The sequence below is a fragment of the Capricornis sumatraensis genome, chromosome 19 (assembly GCF_032405125.1).
Source record: "Capricornis sumatraensis isolate serow.1 chromosome 19, serow.2, whole genome shotgun sequence".
Taxonomy (NCBI): domain Eukaryota; kingdom Metazoa; phylum Chordata; class Mammalia; order Artiodactyla; family Bovidae; genus Capricornis; species Capricornis sumatraensis.
The window spans coordinates 29,455,370-29,483,340 of NC_091087.1; the positions used below are offsets into that span (position 1 = coordinate 29,455,370).

General features: G+C 50.2%; 1 protein-coding gene across 1 annotated transcript; it reads right to left on the minus strand.

Moving 5' to 3' along the window:
• Positions 1-2,697: 2,697 nt before the first annotated feature.
• LOC138094940 (liprin-alpha-1-like) lies at positions 2,698-27,276 on the minus strand. The gene is made up of 17 exons (XM_068990949.1): positions 27,160-27,276; positions 25,978-26,079; positions 25,343-25,507; positions 24,763-24,778; positions 24,386-24,440; positions 23,577-23,679; positions 23,152-23,355; positions 21,095-21,241; positions 19,584-19,700; positions 18,268-18,375; positions 15,256-15,387; positions 11,909-12,132; positions 9,881-10,112; positions 7,813-7,842; positions 5,039-5,181; positions 4,014-4,186; positions 2,698-2,759 (listed from the first exon to the last, which is right to left on the minus strand). Exons 1-17 carry the CDS (start codon positions 27,274-27,276, stop codon positions 2,698-2,700), a joined length of 2,130 nt encoding a protein of 709 aa, XP_068847050.1.
• Between the last annotated feature and the right edge of the window lie 695 nt (positions 27,277-27,971).

Consider the following 27,971-nt stretch of genomic DNA (forward strand, 5'->3'; position numbering starts at 1 on the left):
TCTTTCAAATGATTATACCCTAATACTTGTCTGTATAAATCCTATGAACAAATATAGGGCTTTTGCAAATGATGCATTTATTGTCATCATTCTTGTTTAATTTTTAAATGTTAAGCCATGAGAGAAGGGGTTTTACTGCGATTGTAAAATCATCATGACACAGTGTGCATTATCCTTCCAGAATATAACCAAGCTCTCCAACAATCACTCTGAAATGAGCGAACTTAATTTCAACCAATTGTTGTATTTTAACGACTGACCTAAACTGTACTTTGTTTCTGGGAAGAAATGCTTTTTGTCTGCAGCGTGAAGCCATTTAAAAGTACTGGGTGTTAAATGTGAGCTTCTAATGGAATTTGGGCTGAAAGGATAACTAGAAGACGACTATGAAAATCTCTCCTGTAACCCAGTCTCTGTGGACCCAGATCCCTCCTCTCCGGTGAGACTCTTCGAGGACCAGTCGCGATGCCCTGCACCCGCTGCGGAGCCATCGAGCTGGACAGTGAGGGCACCACATCCCCGACAGACAGACAGCATAGTGCAGCTCTGACAAAGGCCTTATTTTTCTGATGTAAATCATCTTTTTACATCTGTTTGTAAACATGGTTAAAGAATGGACCTAGGCATACATTCTTAGATTTTGATGACATAGCCATTTTGGATAGTGTAAGTAGCAAATGTAACTTTTACTTTTTCAGCAGCACATTAACGCAGCCAGCAAGAGATGCATTCAGTTCATGGTGCCTTTATGCAGCTGATATCTCAGCAGACACAGACGGCATGTCTCTTTACATGTGTGTTCTGCCTTTCCTTGTACAATTCATTGTTAACATTCTAATTTTCTATCTTTTGTGAACTTCCTGAATATGTGACAAAGTATGTACAGTCTACTTTTGAACTATTTGTTATCACAGTATTATTTATTGCTTTCTTTCAATAAAGTACTGAAGCAAAATTTCCCACTGCCAATAAAGAGTGCCGAGGGTAAGCTGTATTCTCAATGAGAACAGACCAGAGCTGGTAATGGGAGCCCGTGTCATCACACAGACATTCTGTGAAGAGAAACAGGTGGATACAATGGAAAGGCTAGAAGGCGGAAGTATAGGTGTCCCCAGAGGACAACCAACCTGGTATTCATGTCCTTGGATCCGGAGACAAGGGACTCCATCACTTCAGCACCTGCGGGGACAGGGCCCCTCTGCTGCTGAGGCGTGGGCAGCGGGCCGAGGGTGGGAACAAAGTGCAGGTGTCGAGGCTCACCGTGGATCCCAGGGTGGGGTGGCCGAGGGCAACCCTGACGTGGACCCGAATGATGCACTAGGGAGTGTACGTGTGCACACTTGTGTGTGGGAGCTTTTCATGTTATTTTGGTCACCAGTCTTTGTTATTCATATATCCATAGAAACAAGAATGTAGCAGGGGGAGGTGCGAGGGAGATTCAAGAGGGAGGGGACACACGTACACCTATGGCTAATTCATGTTGCTGTACGGCAGAAATCAAACCGATATTGCACAGCAATTATGCTTCAGAAAAAAAGAACATAGCAAGGTGGTCAGGAAAGTATGAAAAAAAGATTTCTCATAGAGATTTATAATCACAACTCTGTGTACATCTGGGAGGAGGCTGCCCACCACCATCAGACCTTCCCACCAGCATCAGACGTTTAACCCCCAGCATCAGGCCTTAGTCCAGCATCAGGCCCTCCCCCAGCAACAGGCCCTCCCCCAGCAACAGGCCCTCCCCCAGCAACAGGCCCTCCCCCAGCATCAGGCCCTCCCCCAGCATCAGGCCCTCCCCCAGCATCAGACCCTGGTCCAGCATCAGATGTTCCTGCCCCAGCATCAGGCCCTCCCCCAGCATCAGGCCCTCCCCCAGCATCAGGCGTGGCAGCCCCACTTGTCTGACGCTCCTGAGCACACTTAGGCAGCCCCAGAGCAGCAGGACAATAGCTCTTGCAGGATGTGCATCTTTAGGAATCACCTGCGGAGCAGCAGCAGCTGGGGTCTGTTTCAGGCCAAGGAGAGGCAAAGAAGAGGCACTTGTGCCAGAGGCAGCGGTGGGTGTGGGCACGTTCCCCAGCTCTGCTTCCTCCCCGAGGGGGCTTTGCTCTCCTGCTCTTCTCACATGCTCACTCCAGGGCCCCAGGGCTGTGTCCTTCCAGATTCACGGTCTCCTTGATATCTCAAGCCCAAGTCCTGAGTTGCGTCCCAGTCCGGCGTGGCAGAGGGCTGGGAACATCCAAGCTCAAGAGCTGAAAGGATCCCAGGGGGACAGCCGGGCCCCAGCAGGTGGCAGAGCAGGCGATGAGTGTGGCCGCCAACAGAGAGCCCCACAGCAGCACTGGAAGGAGAGCAGGGATGCCTTAGCTCACTGGGGACATTGCCTGGCCTCAGAACTCAGATGTCACCCCAGCAGCTCTGGGGACACAGGAAGCCGGTGAGTGACACCACGCCACTCGGGCCGTGTGGGTGGGCACTGTTGACCATGGCCTCGGTTTTCATTCCCGTTCCGACTGTCCCTCCAAGGGCTGGCGGGCTCCTCCTCCGAATGGCACAGATATTTTCTTTGTGGGTGAACACATCCCGGCTTGTTTCTGTCGGCACTGTTGCTGCTCTTCGTGTGTTTTCCTCTTCTCATCCTGTGCTTGCTGCTCTTCCAGTTTAACTTAGGAGCAGCCCCCTGATTTTCTGCATTTCCTAGTTGTCAGCGTTCCCTGGGGCTTTCCAGGTGCCGCTAGCGGTAAACATCCTGCCTTCCACTGCAAGAGATAACGAGAGATGTGGGGTCGATCCCTGGGTTGAGAAGATGCCCTGGAGAAGGGCATGGCAACCCACTCCAGTATTCTTGCCTGGAGAATCCCACGGACAGAGGAGCTACTGGGCTACAGTCCCTGGGGTCACAAAGAGTCAGACATGACTGAAGCAGTTTAGCACAAACTCAGGTTTTAGTTCAGTCACTCAGTTGTGTCCAACTCTTTGCCACTCCGTGGACTGCAGCACTCCAGGCTTTGCTGTAATTCACTCTCCTGGAGTTTGCTCAAACTCATGTCCATCGAATCAGTGATGCCATAGAACCATCTCATTCCTGCTGCATCCACCAGAGAGGTGGCTGGGGCTCGGCAAAGTGCATGGTCCCACTGCGTGGATGTGAACCTGCCCTCACCACTGCCTCACCGCGTGACCATCACTGTCTCCTCCCCTGTAAATCGGGAGGTGGCAGCACCTGCTTGGTAAGGGGCACACACAGCGTCTGGTATACAATCAATGCACCATCCAGCTCAGTGTTGTATTCACTAACAAGAGGGATAGCACTGAACAATCTGCTCCTTTTTCTCTCTTCTCCCTTCACTGTGCTCCAGACCACATCTGTTTTACTCACCCTGTAAATCCCACACCCAGCAAAAGGAAGACACTCAACAAATATCTGGCTGAAGAGGCAGGAACATACCCTGTCCTTAAGGAGATGAAGCCGAGCGAGACGGGGGCCTGATGATAACACTGTGTGATGAGGAGACCCCAGGAGGACCTGCGTGGCTGTGGGCTGGGCGGGGGGCATGGGCAGAACCCCTCATGAGCTCCTGGGGATGGGGAAAGTGGCAGGAAGGAGGGGATGCTGTTCCTTGTGGGGTGCCCACAGATTGTACCTCACTCCTCTCTGATGAGCACTTAGGCCATTTCCAAACACTTGTCACTGTTCTGGAGGAAACAGTCATCGCCCGGCTCCTACTCAACCCGTTTCGTAGAATACGTTTCTCATCGGAGTAAGCATCTGCTTTACTCATTCCATGCTCCGTTCACCCACCCATCCAGCCAACCATCTGTTCATCCACCCATCCACCCATCCACTCATCAACTGATCTGATCATCTCGGACCCTAGAGAAGACAGACGCCTCCTCCGCTCCTCCCAGGAGGACACCCAGCGTGAGTGACAGGAGCCTCGTGGGGACAGTGGGGGAGACACAGAAGGGACATACATGCAGACCCTCCTCCCTCTGAACGGTGAAGCACCCACCTGGTCCTAACGCCTCCTTGCTGGTGTGTCCAGGCCGGCCCTTTTCCTTCTTGCCAAACCAATGACCGATGGAAGACTTGATGCCCTTCTTCTTTGGGGCTTTCTGCAGCGAGTCCTGGCTGCTGTTGCTGTTGCTGGGGTTGCCCCCGAGACCGTCCTGAGAGCCTGTCGTGCTTCGGGGAGAGAAAATGACCTTTAACTGGCACCCTTGTGCAAACACACACCCCTCCATAAGACCTACTGATAGAACCGGACACCTAGCAACACCCACGCCTCAACCTCGCAGCAGATAGTGGAGTCTCCTTCACCAACCACACTCCACACGAGCGATGCAGGCTTCCGGCCACAACCAATGGCCCCAGGAAGCTGAGATTCTCTGACTGGAGCCCTCCCCCAAGGAGGGAGGTCTTCACTCCAGACGAGCTGGTGCAGAGGGCGCCCCGACCCTCCCTCAGGGTCGCTGCTCGGCAGGTGACAACGCTCCCAGAGAAGGCGAGCTCCCCAGTTCTGGGCAGTTCCCCCCGCCTCCTGCAGGGTGACCGTCCTCGGCCGTGGCAGGAGAGCGACGGTCACTGTGCAGGGCTGCTGGGCAGGTGACCACATGTGCCCTCCATCAAGTGCTGCCTGGCTCACGACGGGAGCTCAGCAGGTTGGGCTCTGAATGAGGACAGTGTCAGTCACAGGAGGGGACAGACAGTCTCCTGAGAGGAGACCCCTGAGGAAAAGGGAGGGACCCTCAAGAGCAAAGCCGAGAGGCATGGAGCCGTAACCATCAGGAACGCGCCCCAGGCCTGGCAGACCTCTAGCTAGAGCAGGAAGAGACCTCCCACAGGAGTCAACACGTAGAGACAGATGTTTTCTAAAATCACTGAGGTCACTGAGCTCTTCTACCCCGGCACCTGAAGTTCACCACTAAACACAGGCACCGAATCCAGTGGGATTCCTTTACAACCATCCTTGCAACTCTTTCAAGACAAGAGCCACAGGGCTCCTGAAACTGACGACGAGGCGAGCAGGCCCCTTACTTGCGGGCGTCCCTGATGTCCTCATCGCTGGCTGTGCGCAGTGAGCCCGTGAGCCGGTCCAGCCGAAAGGACCGCAGCGAGGCGGAGGTCGAGGTTTCACATTTGATGGTGTCATCTTCTACCTCTTCCTGTATGGCTGGCAGCTGAGGGAGTGAGGTAAGTGTAAAATTGGCTAACAATAGACTGTGTCGAAAAAGGCAATCACACAGGCTTTACATTATAACCAGAAACTTACTTGAAAATATATCAGCTATGCTATCCGCCAAGTACAAAAAATGCCTTGTTCTAGCTTAATGCCATCTTAAAGGACTGTTTGTTCAAGAGAAGCGGGGCCGTGGAGCAGCGAGAGCACCCCACTGACTGCAGAGACCCCGGACGGGAGCCTCCCTGCAGCCGGGCTCTGCACTCCCTGAAATCCAGCGAACAGATGGCCCTGCCAGGCAGGACAGCAGAGCCACGCCAGCACCGAGAACCCTGCATGGCATGAACTGCCCTGATGAAAGGACTGTGCTCATCGCCAGATGCTGCTCAGAAGCACCACTAGCAAGAGTAAGAAACCTCTCAGCAAAGCCGTCCAGACCTTTCGATTTGAAGGAGGAAAGGAAACAGCTTGTACCACCACCCGAGATCATCTGTAGTGATGATGCAGGTTACTGAGCCCAGGACAACAAGTGAAACACAGAAAAGGTACCTAAGCCCTCCATGCGAACACCATGTGTCTGGCTTGTATTTCTCAGTCACATACAGACCGGGGGCTACACACTGAAGTGCTTACACCCAGTTTGAGTGTCATTTGCTCCCTGGGGTTTACATAAAGCTCTCCTAGGTCTTCACTAAGAAATAATCTTGTATCAACCTAGAGGGGTGGGATAGGGAGGGAGATGGGAGGGAGGTTCGAAAGGGAAGGGATGTATGTGTACCTATGGATGGTTCATGTTGAGGTTTGACAGAAAAGAACAAAATTCTGTAAAGCAATTATCCTTCCATTAAAAAGTAAACTAATTAAAAAAAAGAAAAAGATGATCTCGCCTGGACTCCCAGCTCTTCCGCTAGTCCTGGGTCTGAAGCTAGGAAAGACACTGGTGGCAACAGCGTGGGGAACAGATGAACCCCTCGGGGTCCAGACAGGTCTCACGTATACATTTGGGTGTGTGGTTAAGCAGGGGAGGTTTGAGGAAACATGCATGGCAAGTATTTTTATAAACAATGAGTGCGTTGTTTTAACCAACTAACCAGTCCTTTTTTAATGGGATTCTGTAAAGAATACTGGTCCCGTGCAGCCCCACAGGAGCTTGGTGACAACAAAGTGACTTAGTGCAAAATACAGCTGGACTCATTTAACAGCAGCTGGATAAACTGGGCACCCTCCCCTGACCTCTACCAAGAAACCTCAGACAACAGAAGGCTACAAAGGCTAGAAATTATCCACATGGAACTGAACAGGGATCAATCTCAAATTCAAGTTAAAATAAGCACTTCTAAAAATCAGAAAACAACAAAGAACAGAGCAGGGAAGTGACACACCTGGGTTGACTATGGACTCAGTGGAGACAAACACCTGCCTTAGAGTCAGGGACCACGGCCAGCCCCTTCCCCCGGGCCTCCTCCTAAGGAAGGCTCTGGGTCCGCAGCCTGGCCGCCCTCCCCCAGGGTGGGAGCCGCCCCACTGCTGCCCACGTGACTAGGATGGGCAGTGCCGTGTCCTCACTTACCAGGAGGGCAAAGCAGGCCACAGAGCGGGCGAGCGGCACACCCAGGGCACCAACCCCGGGGTGATGACGCTGCTCTGCTGTGCCCAGCAGAAGGGCTCCCGGGCACTGAGCTGCCTGAACTGGAGCACGGCTGCCCGAGTCCTGCAGGAAGGCCCCAGGAGTGCTCCATCAGCGGGCTGGGAGTGGGAGAGGGACAAGGAAGGCCAGCCCTCGGGGCACTGGACTCCAACAACAGGGGCTCAACCAAGTGACCAAACGGGAGAGGCAGCGAGCTCCCTCCTGATGCTCCCTCCATCAGGGATGCCGTGATGGACACGAGAGCCTCTGGAGCAAAGCGGGCTGGACGGCACCACAGGAAGTGTCCAGGCTCTGATCAGACCAGTCCGAACCACACTGCTGGGTGTGGGAGCCTGGGCACGGTGCTCGGCCTCTCTAAGCCTCAGTGTCCCTGTCTGCTGAATGGGGATAACAGCAGCCTGGACCTCACCTGGCGTCTGCGGGATTAGATGACAGACTCGGAAAGCACTCGACAAGGTGCCTGGCGCACAGAGTCTCCTGCACACTGCTACCCACCGTCATTAAATCGCCTTCCCCCAAATCTAACTTCTATGGCTCTGATTCAGTCATTTGTTTAAAAAAATACTCTAAGCGGAAATTCCACGGTGGTCCAGATGTTAGGACTTGCCACTTTCACTGCCAGGACACTGGTATGATCCCTGGTTGCGGAACTAAGATCCTATAAGCTGTGCAGCATGGCCAAAAATATAAGTAAAGACAAATTTTAAAATAATAAATACTACTATGTCTATTATAAATAAGCATGAGATGATTAGAAGGCAAACACGTGGGAGATGGGCAAACTGTTACAATTGTCCCATCAAATGACCTATTTCCAACAGAACCATCAGCATACTTTAAGTGGTGGGTGAGTTTCATTACTTCCATTAAAATGTCAATTATTCACCAGTACACAACCACACAGGGTTCATTCGTGTAAAATGATAAGGACTCTCTAATACTGCACAGAGAAACAGAGGCATGCTAAATTACTAAATAGTTTACCTTTTGACAATGCTTCCTTAAATCACTAGGCTGATAGATGCATGCAAAGAAATGAAGAGAAACCAGATTTCTTGCGACTTTGAAGCTAAAAATTCAAGAATCAGTACAGACAAACACAGTATAGCAAAAATGATGGCAAACTTACAAGTGAGATGAAGACTTAGAGAACATGTAACTGGAAACAGAACATTTCTTTTGACCACAGAAATTAAATAAGCTATTCAAGTTTTACTAGAGAAACACTATAAATTATTACTCAGGAAGATACAATTCTATTACAACATCATGATTTATTAAAGCACAGCATTCTGTACAATAAAGGCCCTTAACAGTTGTCTATTCTCAGCCAAACTTCTCTATAAGTTAGTTTCTCTTCATAAAAAACATGTTATACTTTAAAATAGTAATTTAACTGATGAGGAAGTTACCATTAATACCTATTTGAACACTGAACAAATCGAACCACCTATTGGACATTAACATAAAATGCTTACCTAGAATTTGATTTAAAAGTTCTCAAAATAAATGTATTAAAGCACGTTCCCTGTGAAAATATGTAAGAAAGCAAGCTAGCATAATAGCAGGTGCAGTCTTTCCATTTTATTAACCATAGAAGATGCTTTTTAAAGAGTCTAGTAGAGACATTCACTGTGCAAAAGCTGATGAGATTTATAGTCTTAAAAACAAGCACCGACACAGAAAGGATATTGTGTCAAAAGTCCATTAATTCTACACTTAAGATCATTTCTTTAGGTAAGGATAATCTCATTTATGAATGACACATGATATGCGGTTTAGGATCCATCTACATTATGCTTGTAACTGCATAGTGATATGTTAATTCAAACTTACTGCTATGGGGAAAAACACCATTTGATGAGACATGAAGACAAAGCACAAACCCAACTAAGGGGACGCCTGCTGTGGACCACAGCACTGCTATGACCAGAGCAGGTGGGAGGACGGGGAAGGGGAGATGGATGGGTCAACTGCAGCCTCGGGGGCGAGGCGGGGCAGTGGTGGGAAGCTGGGGTCTGGACTGACAACCACTGAGCAGACAACAGGATGAGCCAGGAAATCACAACCAATGATGAAAGCAGACACACCATCAGAGAACTCCAACAGCAGGACAGAATATACAGAACTGTTCTTTTACAAACACTCGGAAAGAAATCAATCGTGAAACTACAGAGAAATCGTCAAAGAATTTTAAATATCAACTAATTAGCCAACGATGCAAATTATAAAAACAGTGTCTCCAAAGACCACAAAATGGACTAGTTACCACTTCACATGCCGCTAAATGATTCACAGTTAATTTAATGATATGCCGACTAACAATGCAGCTAACATGAAACGGGTGGTAACCAAAAAAAAAGTGAAAATACAAGTGCAGTTGTAAACACGAGTTCATGGGGTAAACAGCAATGCACTCGCAAAACCTAAGCTAAACATGGAAGAAAGCTGGAACATGTGCTTTAGAGCCGCACACTCTGTCACCAAAAGCCCTAGGTCGTCATCCCATTTTCAGACTCGGAAGAGTGAGGAAGCCAGACTTCTTCACTAGGGCCCTGGGGCACCGGGCTTTGAACCTGGTTTCACACGCAGAGCTGGCCTGAGGGCACGGCCAGGCGCATCAGTGAGCAGACCAGTTGAGATTCCTAAGCCAGGGGTCCAAATATCAAGACTAATTTGTCGCTGTGTGATTGTGGAATGATTTCGCTCAGTCGCGTCCGACTCTTTGTGGCCCCATGGACAGTGGCCTACCAGGCTTCGCGGTCCATGGGATTTTCCAGGCAAGAATACTGGAGTGGGCTGCCATTTCTTTCTCCAGAGGATCTTCCCAACCCAGGGATCGAACCCGGGTCTCCTGCATTGCACACAGACGCTTTACCGTCTGAGGCACCAGGGAAGCCCGATTCAAGACTAGGCAGTTTTAAAAATCTTAGACCTCTGAGCGTAGCAAACGTACCTGATTTTCTTCTGGGTAAAAAGAGAAAAAACAAACAAACAAAAGAAAACCAGTGTGCTCGGGGAGGGACGCGGCAGGGAGGAGGCAGACACATACCAGCGTCATGAAGCCCAGCTTGTCTTCTTCTGGCTCAGGGCTGGGCTGCCTCCTTTTGGGCATGGAGCGCCCTCCGCTGGGCGGGAAGGAGTCGGCATACCAGGAGGCGAGATCCAGGTTGAGGGAGTTGGAGCATTTAAAGCGCCGAAGGTTGCTGAAGCTCCCACTGCCCACCCTGCTCTCAATCCCCTCCGCCCGCTGATTCGTGTTCTCTTTGTCTTTTGGGATGAACCTAAAACAGAATAAAATCATCACCTGCCTTTGTCAGCAGAGGAACATGTCTGGACAGCAAATTTGGGCTTGCATTCTGTGTCACCATTAGCAAATTCCAGGAAGAGGTGCTCAATTAACATCTCAGCAAAAAGGTTCAGCTTTCCCTCTTTGGAATATTCTCAAACTTACAATAACTTATCATTGAGTCTTACAAAGTGTCCCCTCATCATTCACGTTTGATTTTATTTACTCTAACATTCTGATGGGGCCTGTGTGGTGACTCTCCCTGTGAGGAGATACCTGAAGCTGACCACCTTTACCTTCCCTGCTCTCAGGGCAGAGATGCACGTCAGTGCCTCAGATCTTTTCCACTGGGAATCCGGAACTCCGTATAACCAAAACAGCGATTCACGAGCAAGCTGGAGTTTCTAAACACGTCTCCAGACCAGATGAAGTGCTGAGTTGAACTTTTCATTTTGTTTTAAGCTTGTGTATGTGCAAACGCATCACTTGATGAAATTCTCCACCAGCTTTGTGTGAGTTTCTGGATTCAGGTCAATGTGCTGCATTAACCTAGAATTCACAGTTACTGCTCTTCTCCCCTAATGTGTCATGGATGATTTTATATACAGATTACATGCATGATTATGCAAGTAAAATGATTTTCCCATTAAAATACAAGATCCTTACAGGTAGTAAACTCTCCAGTTTCACTTCTACTTATACATCTTGAAAGTTTTTCACTGTTGACAAGTTGATGGACAGAATTTACCATTTACATCAAGTCAACTTGTTGCATAAGGAAAAATCATTTTTACCTGACAACTTGCTCTAAAAATAAAAATATTAATACAGAAGTGTTCCCAATTTCCTACGGGGATGAGGAAAGACAATCTTTCTGAGCTTGTCTGTGCTCAAACACGGCCCACAAAGCAGTCTGTCTCAGCGTCAAAAGTACAGGTGGCACCATCTGTGTTTTCTGGTTGTGCCATTCACCCCTGCCTTTTCCCCGAGCCCCCCGCACTCGACCAGCGGGAATGGGCACCTCGGCCAGGGGTGACAGGATGAGAACAATCTGAGCAGCAGCTCTGCCAGGTCCTGTGCAGGGTCACCGGCCTGCGGCCACTCTGAACGTGGACTCGGGACAGGAGGCACAGCTGTGCGGGTGTGGCACCAGGCAGGCCTCGGGGCCCCAGCCACCCGGCTGCCCCCAGACCCAGGGCCCCCTGTTCACCACGAGGCGGGCCTTTGGGTTCTATCCTGTTTTGTAAACTGTTCTAACTGCCAAGACTGGGTCTAAAGAAAACATTTTAAATATACTGATGAGATGAGAAAAACTCAAACACAGGTCCATGGATCACTGTCTTACAACAAGCCAATCTTCACAATGTATTAAGCTAAAAAGGAAAATGCAGATCTGAGTGGGAATTTGCCAAGCCCAGAACCCCAGCTTTTCTGTTCCAGGTGGCTTTTCACCAGAACGTAGAAGGCTCCGAGGGACACACGAGGGCGAACCCTCAGTGCTGGAGGGTGCACGGGCCACAGGGGACACTGCCTCGGGACCTCACCCACCTTGGGGCCCAGAGCTGAGGGGGGGACACCCCACAATGCCCCCCCACAGAGTGCTGACACCACACTGTGGACAGAATGCCCTGGCTGACTGAGCTCTATAATCAAGGGCAATCTCAGAACTGAAAATTCCTGAAGCAGACCTGAAGTCAGTTTTCTCACTATGGAACACTCAGACTTCTCTAAGCAGAAGACAGCTCCTCAGAGAAGCCGAGTCTCCGGGGAGCTGGGCTCAGGCGCACCCACCAGATCTCTTCATTGATCTTGTCCAGCTGCTCCTGAATCCTCATGGCCAGAGTCTCGGCATCGGCCTGGCCGCTGGGCGACAGCAGAGCAGGCGAGCTGAAGACGGTGACCCTGTCGCCCTCGCCGTCTGACACGCCCTCGTCCCTCTCCAACACCTGGCCCACGTTGGCCAGCATGCTGGCTTGCTTCCCGCGCTCTTGGTCCTGATCTTTCAGGGGCTGCACCTGGGGCACGAGAGGACCACATCTCGTCAGCAACATTCTGGGCACCTCAAGTCTATCAGGGACTGAACACAATTTTACATGGAAGCCCTGACTTTGGACAAATGGGCCATGCTTTTGAGACACTGCCATCTCTTAAGCGAGCAGTACTGAAGAAACGGGCAGGAGGAGAATCCAGTTCCTAGATGGCCTGGTGACATTCAGGTCTCAGCGTGGACGGAAGGCAATCCTATGAGGTTATTCACAAGGGTGGGCTGATGGAGTCAGAGACAAAAACCGAAAATTGCAAATATATATCCTTGCTTCCATCAGCCAGGCTGAAGGAAAATTAGAAAAAAAAACCCTTCAGCTCCGCAGCCGCTGGGTCCACCCCACCGGTCATCACTGGTACTAGTTCGCCGAGGAGTGCCGTCCTCGCGGGTTCCCAGCCCTCCGTTTTCCAGGCTGGTCTGAACACGCACAGACAGGAGTGAGCAGGGGCAGCCAGGGGACGGGAGGGCCAGCCTCCCGTGGCTCTCCTCTCAGGGCACAGGCCCTCGGGCTGTTCTGGGGATGGCCCCGCACACCTCAAGGGCGCCTCTGTCATCTGAGACACATGCAAGAGTGCCTGCTGGGCCCCGTGCCACCCTCCCGCTCTCCTCATACCTCACTCCCTTCTCTCCGCAAATCTCCCCCTGCCCCACTCTCACCCAGGTCCTGCCTTGTTTTCCCAGACATGACCTCAAAGCAACGGAGGGGCAGCCTCGAGCTGCTGGCTTGCCGGCTCCCTGTCCCCCGTGGCCAGTACCTTCGCTTTCTGTCTTCGTCACGACCCCTCCCCAGGGCTGGGCCACCCCTTTTCCTGGCTCCAGGACCACCTGCCATCATTCCTGCTCCGCTCCGGCGAACTAGCTGCCTATGGGTTCACCCCCATCAGCCTGATGAGCACATCCTCTCCATTCTCTCGCCTTAAAATCGCACATTTTTGAACACTTAATTCTGAGAAATTGTACTCTAAGTGTTCCATCGCAAAGAGAAACACTCAGAACAATACTAACCCTTATAAACCATAATGAATAAGAAGTCACATCTCAGGTGTAGAAAAGCTTCTGGAGGAAACATGGCCAGCCATTGACGACAACGAAGTCTATGGAGAGAAGCTGGACTTGGGGTCGGGGGTCGGGTGGCGGGGGACAGGACTCACTCTATTGCCCTCGCTCCTCCCATTGCTTTAGACTGTCTCCATGGACCTCACATTCATTCCTGGGCATCGCTCACATTCATTCCTCTACACCCCACTTCACTCCCTCACGGGGCAAAACAAGTCAAACGGCCAAGTTTCCGAGTCACTCGACTCAACCTGGCAGCTCTGTGCTGTCGGCCACGGCAGTCACTCGCCTTGTGCAGCACACTGAGGATGTGACGCAGGCCGGTGCAAAGCTCGATGTGGAAATCACACAGATTTCAAGACTCGCAGTGAAAAAAGCATGAAAAGCAGCCCGCTCATTTTTAGGAAATTTTAGATTGTGTATGTGGCTCATATTATCTTTCTGACGGACAGCACTGTCCACGTGAAAGGCTCATGCTTTGTCTCAGCTTTCGGGTGAACCCAGAAAGGACTACTTAGAATTCTGAACCACACACAATGGCCACACACTCTCAATCCACCTATAATGCAAATCACATTCAATGTTCAAAACCAGAAAACGCTATACACGTTACAGCAGTGGACTAGCCATAAGGAAAATGTAACTCCACTTCCGCGAAGCGTCTGCAGTAACTGTAACAGTGAACCCAGGTCAGTTCAGCTCTTAACACATTTCTAAAGGATTTAGAGATTTAAGGACCTTGTCGTTTTGCATTTCTTCTAAATGCTTTTTTGCATTTTCAACTTCCCATAGGAGAGAATTCTGAAAAAGATACATACAGTGCTTTCGAGTCAATTCTTAACAGACGTTGCGTGGACTGCGGGATGGCTACTCTCCTGTCTGAAAGCATAAAGCACCTCGGGATGAGGGGCGGACCTCGCGCCCAGAGCGAAGTGTCGGCACGAAGCCGGATGACAACTGTTAACACTAACTTGTACACAGAAAAACTCCTCCTTCCCCGACTGATCTTCTAGATCCAAGGAGGCCAGGTCCCTGGGGTAAGTGAAACTGCTTTATACTTGCTTTCAGCTTTTGCAGTTCAGTGGTCACTCAGGAAACTGGAGCAGGTTTCACATGTAAAATTCAAACCTGAGACAAAACTCTCCCCACCTCAGGGCCAGCCCACAGGTCAGGGTGAAGTGAGCTCTCTAGTGAGGTGTGGGTATCATCTTGGGTTTTGTGGGGGAAAAATGTGCCGCAGAACTTGTAGTGACCATGGGTCTCTCTCAGACAAGCCTTGCCCAAGCGCCGACCTCGGTGAAGGTTCTGGGCCTCGTCTTTAGGGCACTGGTGCAGCTGGGACAGGTTTTCACCGAACCTCAACCAGACTGTTGCCCACTGAGCTGCTCTGATAGAGGTTCTCAGACATTTTCCAAAGCAAATAAAAAGAGAGATGGCTGGAGTTGGAATATGAGAATGCTTGCTTTTACTTGCTTCAATCTTTTCTATCACATTATATAAAAGATCCTGAACTAAACTTATTGATTTGGCTGCATCGGGCCTTAGCTGCATCATGCGCGATTCCTTTGATGTGATTGCCGCGTGGCACGTGGAATCTTAGCTCACCAACCAGGGATCGAACCTGCGTCCCTGACCTTGCAAGGCAGGCTCCCAGCCACTGGACTGCCAGCAAATCCCAGAAATAAACTTCTAAGAAAGAAACGAAGGGGTGAGGGTGGACCTAGAAGAATGTTCTAGCACAGCGGCTGGTAACATCGGGGCCACTGGTGATTCCGCCTCACTGAGGCTTTCTGGAAGGGTTGTGGGCACACATCTACGTCTGTTCCTTTACACACTGCCTGTGGATGCTGTCACGCTTATTGACTAGCGTGAAATGCTGCTACTCCAACCAGCAAAGACATTCACTCTGGGGCCCTCTATGGGAGTTTCCCAACTCCTGTCCTGGAGATTCCCCCTCTCACCCCCGCCACACACAGACCGGGCCGAGCCAGGCCAGGCCACATGCACCTCTTGTAAAGGGGCCATGAAGCTGGCTCACCTTATCCTCCAGAGCAGCCATTCTCTCCTTCAGATGAAGCTGAAGCCTCTCCTCTGAAACAGACAGAAGCTTATCCACGGTATCCGATGAGTGTTCGTTGTGTTCTTCATTCATTTTTTCTCTTTGCCTTGCCTAAAACAGGAAAAACAAAAACTCATAAACTTCAAAAGCAAGCACAGTCGTTCTTTTAAAAGCACCAGGGAGCCGCGACGTGAGCGGCCTGTGCCCTGGTTCCCAAGGCGGTCCCCTCCCACGGCCACCTCTGGTGGGCTCTTGAGCATCCCCAGAGCAGACGGGCGGGTGCAGAGGGAGGCAGGGACTTCACTGGTCAAAGGTCACTCCCAACACTTCTCTTTGGCAGAGCACCTGGGGGACCTTAGTGTCACCAGCCATTTCCTGTGGAAGCGGCTCGAGGAGCAAGCAGAGTTACACTCAGAAACAAGTACACTTGAAAGGGGATCGGCTTACACACACGTCGGTGGAGGAATTTCCCAGTGTATAAATAGAAGCTTGATTCTGGGTTAAGGGTGTAAAATGAATTCAATTTATAAAGCAAAAAGTGAGAAAATTCATTTTGGAAAAAAAGCCAGTGGAGATAGACTTTCACATATTTTCCTTTACATGAAACATCACTTGAATTCTTTGTAATGATTGCTCTTGTTCAGTCCCTCAGTCGTGTCTGACTCTTTGTGACCCCATGGACTATAGCACGCCAGGCTTCCCTGTCCTTCACTGTCTCCCAGAAGTTGCTCAAACTCACGTCCTTTGAGTCAGTGATGACATCCAACCATCTCGTCCTCTGTTGCACCTTCTCCTCCTGTCTTCAGTCTTTCCCAGCATCAGGGTCTTTTCCAGTGAGTCAGTTCTTCACATCAGGTGGCCAAAGTATTGAAGCTTCAGCCTCAGCATCAGTCCCTCCAATGAATAGTCAGGACTGATTTCCCTTAGGACTCATTGGTTTGATCTCCTTGCAGTCCAGTGGACTCTCAAGAGTCTTCTCCAACACCTCAGTTCAAAAGCATCCATTCTTTGGTGCTCAGCCTTCTTTACGGTCCAACTCTCACATCCAGACATGACTACTGGAAAAACCATAGCTTTAACTAAGTGTTCCTTTGATGGCAAAGTAATATCTCTGCTTTTTAATATGCTGTCTAGGTTGGTCATAGCTTTTCTTCCAATGATAATTCATATTCAGTTCAGTTCAGTTGCTCAGTCATGTTTGACTCTAGGACCCCCATGGACTGCAGCATGCCAGGCTTCCCTGCCCATCACCAACTCCCAGAACTGCCATCCAACCATCTCATCCTCTGTCATCCATTCTCTTCTTGCCTTCAATCTTTCCCAACATCAGGGTCTTTTCCAAGATGAAAATTCATATTAAAAAACTGGAAATAATTACCTCAAGCAATTTTTAATTGTAATAACAAAGTTGGAAAGTCTGTGATTTATAAAATGAGCATCAATTTCATGGTTTAAAAAGCTGTTTTAGGACCTACTGTATAAAAAAGAATGGAGAGAAGACAAAAGAATGCTAGATTTGAGATTGGCCCCGTGTTAGAAATTGCTGAGGCCAATTGATTGGTCATGGGCATTTATTATACTACTCCGTCCACTTTTGTGCATGTTTGAAATATCCCATCATAAAAAATCAAAAAACAGGTTGCTGCTGCTGCTGCTGCTAAGTCGCTTCAGTCGTGTCCGACTCTGTGCGACCCCACAGATGGCAGCCCACCAGGCTCCGCCGTCCCTGGGATTCTCCAGGCAAGAACACGGGAGTGGGTTGCCATTTCCTTCTCCAATGCATGAAAGTGAAAAGTGAAAGTGAAGTCACTCAGCAGTGTCCCACTCTTCACGACCCCATGGACTGCAGCCCACCAGGCTCCTCCATCCATGGGATTTTCCGGGCAAGAGTACTGGAGTGGGTTGACAGGTTATTTTCTGCTAAATATTTTCTGTTAAAACAGTGTCTTCTCCAGCAACACAATTCAAAAGCATCAGTTCTTCAGTGTTCAGCCTTCTTTACGGTCCAACTCTCACATCCATACGTGACTACTGGAAAAACGATAGCTTTGACTATACGGACCTTTGTCGGCAAAGCAATGTCTCTACTTTACAATATGCTGTCTAGCTTTGTCGTAGCTTTCCAAGGAGCAAGCATTTTTTAATCTCATGGCTGCAGCCACCGTCTGCAGTGATTTTTGAGCCCAAGGAAATAAAACCTGTCACAGCTTTCCCAATAAGGCATCGGCATTCAAATATTTTTAAAGCAAACCAAAAGTTTACTTTGAATTGGCTCAGTCATAAACAGCACCCCAATCTCAACAGCCTCTGAGCAGCAGTTCTGAAAGTAAGGAAGTGCACCCCTGATCGGGAGACATTGAGCTCTCTGCTTAAGCAGAGAGGGAGCCTCACCGAGGTCTCATGATGGGAGTTCAGAACCACAGCCCCCTGGGAGCCCACATGTGAGGCTCTGCAGTCCAGGCCCAAGAACACAGCTATGGTGGGGATAGTACTGACCCCTGAGGCTGGACCTGGGATCCCCGCTCCATTTCCTGGATGTTCGGTACCGCTGTGTGGCCAGCCCTTCTGGGAAACCTCTCTCAGGGCTCTCTGATGCGAGCCTCCACCATCGCCCTTTCCTGGAGCGCCTTCTGTCGCAGCGCACCTACGGTTCTCCTCCTGTCTAGGAGCAGCCATCCTACACACACACCCCACGTCTGGACCGGCAGCTTGGCATGTGGGACTCCAGCGCCACGTCCGAGGCAAGCACCTCCACACCTGGGCACCATGCCTTCCGTTTCACGGGCCTCGGGCTGGCTCCCTCAGGTTGGAGGGCCACTCGGAAGGTCCAACTGTATGCTGAGCAGCTCCCCGGCCTGGCTGGTCAGAGCAACACGCGTCCTCCTGGAACGTGGGGACCCCCTGGCCCCTGCCCACCACCTACGGGCGACCACATCTGGCCCTGCTCCCGAGGTTGGGTGCCTGGATCAGCAGACAGGGCCACACACGCACACTGGACGCCAGAGACAGGAGCGGCGGAGAAAGGCAGCGCCGGCCCCGCCCAGCCGCGTCTCCGGCCCACACGCCCCTCTCCTCCATGCTGCTGTGTCTCTCTCCCGCCTGTCGGCCAAGAACAGCGTCAGCTCCGCTCGCAACGACCCTGTCCTGACGGCACGCGGGCTGTGACCGCAGGGGCGGCAAGCGGGCCATGCTCTGTGCGGACCACTGGCCCCGGGTTCGCGGGGGGCACACCCGCACACCTGCTCACGCAGCCGGCGCGGCTTCGTGTGTGACACGTGGGTGACGGAGGGTGCTGGTGACCGGCTCGTGAGAGGAGAGGTGCTCCCCCTGGCCCCAGACCCCCTCCTCAGACTGCCTGGGGCGAGCCAGCGCGGGCAGCAGGCAGTGGCAAGCACGGGACACACGAGGGCACACGTTCCTCCTTCCTAAGCTGGGAGGTAAGTTCGAACAGTTTCTCCTCCTTAGTGGCAGAGCTTCCGGAAGACAAAAGTTCAGACTACAAGGCCGACCGGGGACAGACAGCAAAGATGCCAGGGGAGAGAAGAAACCAGCCCTTGAGGGGAAGATCACAGGCAGAAGGGCGCCCCCTGGCGGCTGTTAGTGACCCTGCTCGGGGAGGGTTTGCGAGCACAGGACACCACCCGCCTCCGGGAAACCGGCTGGCCCCTCAGGTGCTCCCTGAGCTCCAGGCAATGCTCCAACAGCCAGGCCAGCTCAGGCCCGGCCTGCCTCTCCATGCCCAGCCAGTGCCCACCAGCAGTGCGGGGCAACACCTTTCCCACCAGAAGGATGGGGTGGCTAGCTGGCTGTGGGCACCATATCCCTAGCAGCGCCACGTCTCCTGGACGCGGCCTCTCACCCGTGGGCTCCCGGGGACTGCAAGCTGGGAGTGGGGCCCTGGGTCTGCACCGTGCCCCGCTGTGACTTATTCAACAATGTATGAATAAAGACTTAAAACTGTGCTCATGACAGAGCTATTTTGGCCATCTCTTAACGAGAATGGGATTTTTCTCGTTCTGTATCCTGCTAGGCTTTGAGTTGCTGACTGAACTCTGAGCAGCAGTGACTCGGAGCTGAAGCATCCTGCGGACACACAGAGCACAGGACAAAACTGCAGGGAAGTTAATGTAGGGATGACATGGGAGCGGGGACTGTCTGACACTCAGGGAGTGCTCCCATCGCAGACGGGAAGCAGGACCCCCGCGTCTGCGCTCCTTTGTGGACTGAGCAGCACCGGGAGTGACACGGTGGGACAGCAAGGGAACAGGCCCTCCCCGCGCCCGCCCCCCGGGGACCAAGAGAAGCACCTTGGAGAGCGCAGCCACCCCCTGAGCCAGCTCAGCCTCCACTTCTGTCAGCATCTGCTGCAGCTTCTGCTCTGCCAGCTCCAGGCACAGCTGCAGCTGTCGGTCTTTATCCTCCTTCTACAAAGGGAAAGCAGAACATCAAAACGGGCCAAGTGGTGCAGCCTCTGCCATTGTTAGTAAGCTGAGACAAAACCTAAAGGCATGTGTCTACAGGATTAGTTCTGTTTCGGAAGCCGCGTCACGGTAATTTTTCTCTCAGTGTTCCTGGGCTTGGTCTCAGTGGGCAGAACACCTTCTGCCAGAGTATTTGCTTTTCCTAAACGTCTCCAAAGAAGTCTTTAAAAAAAAAAAAAGTTCTTATATATTAAAGAAGATCAGGTTTCTATAGAAGCTTATTCATTCTTATTGACAAGTTAAGGGTCAGTACTGACCCTTCTTAAAACATCACCAGAATCATCATTTGAAGGGAACCCTACCGACCGCAGACGGCCATGGGCTTGAAAGCCAAATATGGCTTTCATCTCCTCTGAAATACAAACCTGACCAGAGTGTGCCTGGGGAAATGTCAGTCAACTAACATTTGTAAATGCATGATTATTCTTTTAATAGATCTTCTTACTCTGAAAACTTTCAGTGTAGAACATTTAGACAGATTCTTTTTTGAAAAAGAAAAAAAATGAAATGATCTATACGCTCGGGTTCCTGAGAGGTTAGCATTTATTTCTAAGCAGCTTTCTTATTTTTTCTGTGTGTGTATTACTCTATGTACGTACATAAACAATAAGATGTGCTTTAAAACCCTCAGAAAACAACAGCATATGGTACGTAGTATTTTCTGATCTGCCTTTTACAGCCATTATTTTGTATATCAGAATGCTCTTAATTAGCATTCCACATCATACATTTCAATGGCTTTCTAGTATTTTATTTTTGTAGTGGGGCCAATGATATACATTGTCACACACCAGACTGACTCACTTTGTTTTGGAGAAGCCAGATTTGGTTTTCCTGATTAAGTCCTGATTATGTGAGACCACACAGGAACAGGAGCAAGTAAAGCTCACCAAACCACAGGAAGTACAAATCCTAATCAGACTGGAGCTCTAACCCTGCCTTTTGTCACAGTGACCCAAGTTCCTAACAGGCAGCCAGCTGCTGTGAAGTTCCCTGCTGCTCTCTGCTCTTTCAGGAAAAATGCTAACAAGCCAATAGATTCAAGTCAAGTGAAACAAGAGTCAGGAGTGGAATTCCACAAAATGGTTAACCCAAATCCCAAATAATTCAAACCTCTAAGTTGCAGTCACCCTCAATTTTTAAAAAATGTATTTCCTTTCAGTACAGCTGATTGATCATGATGTACATCCACACTTTTGAACGCAGTATTTTAGGGTCATAAGAACTTTACACTGGGACTTGATTTCCAACATGGGAGTCACATGAAAAGGTCTTTACCTTCCTTCCTCAGTATTCACTACTACAGAAGTCAGACACAGTTCAGGAAAAGCCATTACCTGTCGATGCATAGAATCCTTATTTGCGATTTCATTTTCAAGTTTATCATCGAGGTTGTGCACAGAGATGGCTTTGTGCTGTGCAGCGAGGCAGCGTTTCTCAAGTGTAGTGATTCTCTTCTCCATGTCCTCCTTCTGGGCCATAGCCTACAACCAGGCATTGCAGAGGAGAAAAGGTAAGTCATTATCATAGAATACTGCGATACAATTAAGAGTAAAAAAGCTGGACTAAATCCTAAGTTTCAAATCAAACATAAAATTAGTGTCCTCAAAAATAAAGTCCTAGACATGGCAGTTTTCTGAGATGTGAGCAAAAACGCGCCTACCTCAAATGTCACATTTGCCACGATGGAACCCATCTGTCTTAACGTCTGTCTGGCCACTCGATTTACCAAGCTTCTTTTCTACATCGTAAACCCGACCAGCAAACAAAAAGTACACTAAACTACTCTGTCATTGCAAGAATTCCAGGAGGGAAGGTATCTGGCATGAAATGAGGATCTCTATCTCCTACACCATACAGGCGGGCTTGACCCAGAACAGGGAGGGACCTTCAACAGATCCTACCGGGAGCTCTGAGGCTCATTTCCTCAGGTAAAAGTTGGAAAAATCTCATGCAATTTCCTCAAAATTACATAAGAATATTAATGAGTAGAAACAGAAGTCACAGTGTTACACAACTGGGAGCAGCCTTCTCCAGCCGAGTCCTCCTCAAGCAGTTACACCACATGGAGGAAACGCCCAAACCAGGAGCAGGGCTTGCTGCCGATGCGACTCCTGTCCGCCGGCTCAAAATCCATTTCAGGTCCCTCCGTGCTCACTAAGTAACCGATGTTGTCCTAACATTAAAAGTGAAAGGTCTTAAAAACGCTTTTTCCAGAATTCTCTGTGTATTAATCTCTGCCACCTAATCTCCTCCTGTTGCCAAAGAGTAGTGTGAACACGTTATACAAACATGTGCAAATATTTCTGTTTTGAGTTCTCACACCGAGCTACTAAACAAGTACACCTGCTGTACCACATGTTGGAGGGGTGCCCTCTGAGACAGTCTCACGGGGGAGGGGTGGGGCAGAGTGGGCGCTGTCTCTCTGTGCAGAGAGGAGAGGCGAGGCTCACAGGAGGAGGCCTGAGCCCCCAGCTCTCTTCTGTTTTCACAGTGACCGTTAGGGAGCTTCTCATAAATCACGACACCCGCAGACATGACCGCCAGAAACATCCTGATTCTGCCTTGGTTACACAGCACGGGCCTGAGGATCTGAGGGTGAGCAAAAGCCACTCGACTTGTCTGACCGCTGGTATCACTGTCACACATCCTTTCAAGGAGCGGAACCTCAGAAAACTAGAGAAGATGGCCAGGCAAGCTGCCTCAGCAGAGCCCACACAGCATGTTCCCATCTCTCTGGGAGAGCGGGCTCCACAGATGTTCAGACTCACCTGAGTGAATCAGAAGGAAATTTCAGCATCATCGGGAATATATTCAGCAGGCAGGTAGGGGGATGAACTGGGAGACTGGGGTTGACATATACACACTACTGATACTATGCATCAAGTCAGCAACGAGTGAGGACCTACTGAACAGCACAGGGCACTCTATCAGTGCTCTGTGGTGAGGTTAATGGGTAGGAAACCTAAAACACAGGGAGATTTGTGTGTGTGTGTGTGTATATATATATATATATATATATATATATATATATATGATTGGTTCACATTGCTGTACAGCAGAAATTGACACAGCAGGGTAAATCAACTCCAATAAATGAATGAGTGGATGAATGAATTTTTTAAAAAGGAACACACTGGGCCCCCTAGAACTTGTGGAAATGAGGAGTCCACACCCAGGGTGCAGCACAGCCATGTTGGTCCACTGCCAACGGGCCGCCTGGACCAGGCCTCTTCTACCCCAGAGACCTCGACGCAGAGGCGGGAAGGCAGCCAGTGGCGGTCTCGCCAGTGCTCTGCTCTTGCTCACGCAGCCGTGCCAAGGCTGAGATCACGGGGAGAACAAGGGACCCACATTCCGCCTCAGGACAACAGACACGTCCACTGTCACTCACTTCACGGACGTCCTGCTGTAATTTCACATTCACTTCCTTGGACTTGAGGAGGTCCTTCCTGGCCGTGTCCAGGTCATTCTCCAGCTCTGTTACGTGGGCAGAGAGGGCTGCCAGGCGGTCCTTTATCTCTCTCTGCTCCCGTGACTTCTTCTCGATGATTTCCTGGAGCTCGGGCCCCTGAGCCAGGTCTTCGTCGCGGGTTCTCTAAGGGGGAAAGGAAACCTTAGACAGCCTTGTTTTGGGAGGGAGGGAACACAGCACTTCCGGAAAATCGGTGAAGTCAAAACTGCCTTCTGCGCTCTGGAGCTCACACGACCCTCACGGCCACTCAGACCTACATGATGCATTGGTGAAAGGTCTCAGCAGCCCCGCACAGACTGGATAGTAAGACGAGAACCAGACAGAGAGTGAGACCGAGGACATGCCTTTCCATTGGCGCTTGGCATGTTTTCTTGCTTGTGATTTACATCAAGCACCCCGTCCATTAGTATCTTTTTCGGGTTATTCTTCTCTTTAAGAATCATCAGTGAAAACCAAAAAATTGAATCAGAATAAAGAAATAAGTAAAGACAGCAAAACTCCATTTGGAAAAACTCAACTCAAAACTGAAAATACAGCATAAAAAGAAAATACATGGTGATGTTATCCATCCCGAATAGAAACAGGTGATTCGAGTCAGAATTTGTCTCCGACTAGACAAAGGGGTGCTTAAGAGATCCTGCAGCTCTGAGCCACAAGTCTAGTTTACTAGTCATTAAAATAACCCAGGTGGGCTGGTCCTCAATCAGAAAGATAAAGAACATCTGATGTCCACCACTACAGCCTTCACACTTTTTTAAAATGAAAGGATACAAATGACAAACCCTTGGACTGCAAGGAGATCCAACCAGTCCATTCTGAAGGAGATCAGCCCTGGGATTTCTTTGGAAGGAATGATGGGAAAGCTGAAACTCCAGTACTTTGGCCACCTCATGCAAAGACTTGACTCATTGGAAAAGACTGATGCTGGGAGGGATTGGGGGCAGGAGGAGAAGGGGACGACCGAGGATGAGATGGCTGGATGGCATCACCGACTCGATGGACGTGAGTTTGAGTGAACTCCGGGAGATGGTGATGCACAGGGAGGCCTGGCGTGCTGCGATTCATGGGGTCGCAAAGAGTCGGACACGACTGAGTGACTGAACTGAACTGAACTGAACTAACTGAAATTACACGATGAATGATCCAACTTACCTTGTTATGTGTGGCAGCTAATTCTTCTAACAAACTACACCTTTCAAGTGCTCCTCCTGTGTTGATGTGTGTATATACGTGAGTGCACTTCTTAGCGTATGCTGCTGCTGCTGCTGCTGCTAAGTCGCTCCAGTCGTGTCTGACTCTGTGCGACCCCATAGATGGCAGCCCACCAGGCTTCCCTGTCCCTGGGATTCTCCAGGCAAGAACACTGGAGTGGGTTGCCATTTCCTTCTCCAGTGCATGAAAGGGAAAAGTGAAAGTGAAGTTGCTCAGCAGTGTCCGACTCTTCGCGACCCCACGGACGGAAGCCTACCAGGCTCCTCCACCCATGAGATTTTCCAGGCAGGAGTACTGGAGTGGGTTGCCATTGTATACTCACCCTAATACGCGGCTACTATAACAGAATACATTTAATGTATCTCATTGATCTTAACATCAAAAAATCTGCTTATTAACAGCTTTAAATTCTAAGTTTGAGAGGAAAAAAAATGCTTCCTAAAATAACTCTATTACTTAGTTTTTAATTGCAAATTGATATACAGAACATAATAAATCTTGAGACATTTATACCAACTAATACTTTTTAACTGGCGGCTTCCCAGGTGGACCAATGGTAAAGAATCCACCTGCCAATGCAAGAGGGCAGGTTCAATCCTTGGGTCGGGAAGATCCCCTGGAGTAGAAGATGGCCACCAACTCCAGTATTCTTGCCTGGGAAGTCCCAGGAAAAGAGGAGCATGGTGGGCTACAGTCCACAGGGTCGCAAAGACTCGGACATGACTGAGCATGTATGCAGGCAACACTTTTTAACCACATAAAACTCTGACTTCTTACGGAAAAAAGGTATTTACAAGAATTCAAGAAGCTCAAAAGTCAACTAGTTACATAAATACGTGCATCATCCACCTAACAAGGCTGCAAGTGTACAAATCCAGGATGGCCGGGTGGCTGGTACCTTCGTGTCCAGGGCCTTGTGGTGCTCAAAGAGTGACTTCAGCGCCTGGAGCACCTCCAGCTCGATGGTCATGCCCTCTGGGGTCTGCGCCTGCCACTTGCCCGCCGTCGTCTGGAGGGACGGTATATACTGGGAAACCAGGCGCTCCAGGTGCTCCAGCAGCAGCTGCAGGGCAGGGCCAAAGGAGCACCGTCAACCTCATGCTTGAATTCAGGGCCGACAACCCCTCTCAGCCTCATGCTACAGCCGGAAACATGCTGAGGCAAGCCAGAATCCCGCCACTTCAGTCTAAAGTTAGAGTGGACTTCCCCAGTGGCCCAGTAGTTAAGACTCCACACTTCTGCAGGGGTCATGGGTTTTAATCCCTGGTCAGGGAACTAAGACCCCACACAAACTGTAGCATGGACAAAATTGTAGGTTAAGAGAACTCCCCCCTCCAATGTACTAAAATTATAGTAGCTCTCATCATAAATTTGAAGCAAAGTATGAGAACCCCAAACTGATCCACCCTGGTCTGCTCAGTGGGAAGATGTGAAAAATGACTTGAAAACCAGACAGAGTTTAAAGACAGCAACACGGAGCCCAGCGGTGACCCCGCAGGGCAAATGTCAACATGTGAGAATTCCCCTACTGACCATGATGTTATTCCTCTCTGCTATCAGCAGAGCTATTTCTTCTTCTCTTGCAAGAAGCTGTTCCCGGCATATATTGAGCTCTTCCGTAGATGTTGCCAACTCCTAGAAAACAGTGAAATGAGTAAGTAACTAAATGCAAACACAAATTAAAAAGAGAGCGAGACTCTGAAGACTGACCCTGTCAAGTCTCTCCAGGCTCCACACAAAGGGTCTCCCTGCCCCTCCAGAGAAGAGGGGGTCCACTGACCCCAAGACCACACAGACCACCACAACTCAGACCGGCCTTCAGCCTCCACCTCGACCTGGCAGGCACGCGGCAGGGGAGAACCCGGAATCCAAGCCTGCCTTCTCAAGACCCAGGGACGTCTGAGAAACTTCCCTAAACATAAACCTAACAACAAAGTGGATAAAGAGATTCTTAAACGACACACAGACAAGTGACCTAGAACTGCTGGGGAGAGTGAGGAAGAAAGGTAAGATCTACAAGGCCATCAGGCTTTGGAGTGTTCCTCTGGGAAAAAGGCTGATGGCACCCCAAGGCCATCTGTTAGCCTGACTCCACTGAAGTCACCCAGTCATTCAATAAACTGGAGAAAATGTTAAATTCATGTTTTATGTATTTTATCACAATTTTCACGCACGCGGTGCCGTCCACATGGTGAACTTGCTCACACTGAACCACATGGAGTCTTTCATTCTTCTAGTTTTCTTTACACAAATAAAAAAATCCTGGGCTACATATCCCCTACTACAGCACCTAGAACACTGCCCAACACTTGTTCCGAGGCATGTAGTAGACATGTGAAGCTACGAGGGTGTATGTTATACACATGAGCAGTAGGTACCCGTCATTAAGATACTGGACACACTGTTCTGTGCTCTGTAAGATGGGAGAGGTTAAGGGGCTTAGCCTTTCTGCTTCAAGGACTGACTCTATAGCTCAATCCACGTGCCCCAGGACTCCTCCAGACAGTGTTTCCCTTCTTGTGGGGCCCCCGCCCGTCCTCCACACAGCACCTGCACAACCACTTACAAGGTCAACCTGCTGGGGTCGATCTTGCCCAGAAGGCCAAAACGCCCTGGCCGGCAGGGCCTACAACCACGCTAACAAAATGAAACACAGCTCCAACGCTTCGCTGGGTGAAGGCCAATCCGACGGGCCCAGCCCCCGGCTGCTCTCACCTCAGGCCGCTCTGCTTCCAGGACTTGGGCTGAGGCCAAGTTCTTCCTTGTCTTGGCCTTTGCCTTGGGGATGCAGCACTGGAAAAGTGCCCATAGGCGGGCCCTTCTGCGACCCATCCTCGCGGATGGGGGCAGCCCCCCACTCAGGGGCAACTGCTGTTTCACGGTTAGATACCTCAGCACCCGAGCTATCACCACCGATCTCACACTACGACCACCACTATTCACACTACGACCACCGCTCTCACACACACCGCTCTCACACACCACTCTCACACACTACTCTCACACACGACACTCTCACACACCACTCTCAGACACACTGCTCTCACACTAGGACCACCGCTCTCACACCACGACCATCAGCGCTGCTGTCTCTAGAAGAAATGGCATGAAGGCTCTGCCTCCCGCACGTCTCCCAGGAGCCTGGCACCTGGAACCCACTCAGTCATAAGGGGCTCCATGGTAACAGGGGGGCTGGGCTCAGGCCCACCATCAAGGGTGCAGAGAGGGGGGAGGGGCTGCCCAAAAGATGACAGATGAGTGTGGGGTGCAGGAGAAGGAAGGCTGTGCCCACAGCTCAGGCCCACCATCAGACTTGACCCTGCAAGGATACTGGTTCACAGTTGAACCAAATAGTAGAAACTGCTTCAGAAACCACCACCACTAGGAATGAGCACGTCTTCTAAGTGGGCTTCTGCCTCCTCTACCCCCCAAACAAGCCTCCAGGGAGGCTACTGAAAGGGCACCACTGAACTCAAGGGTGTCCCCGGAACCCACCCGGGTGACAAGGACTCACCGCACTAGCTGCC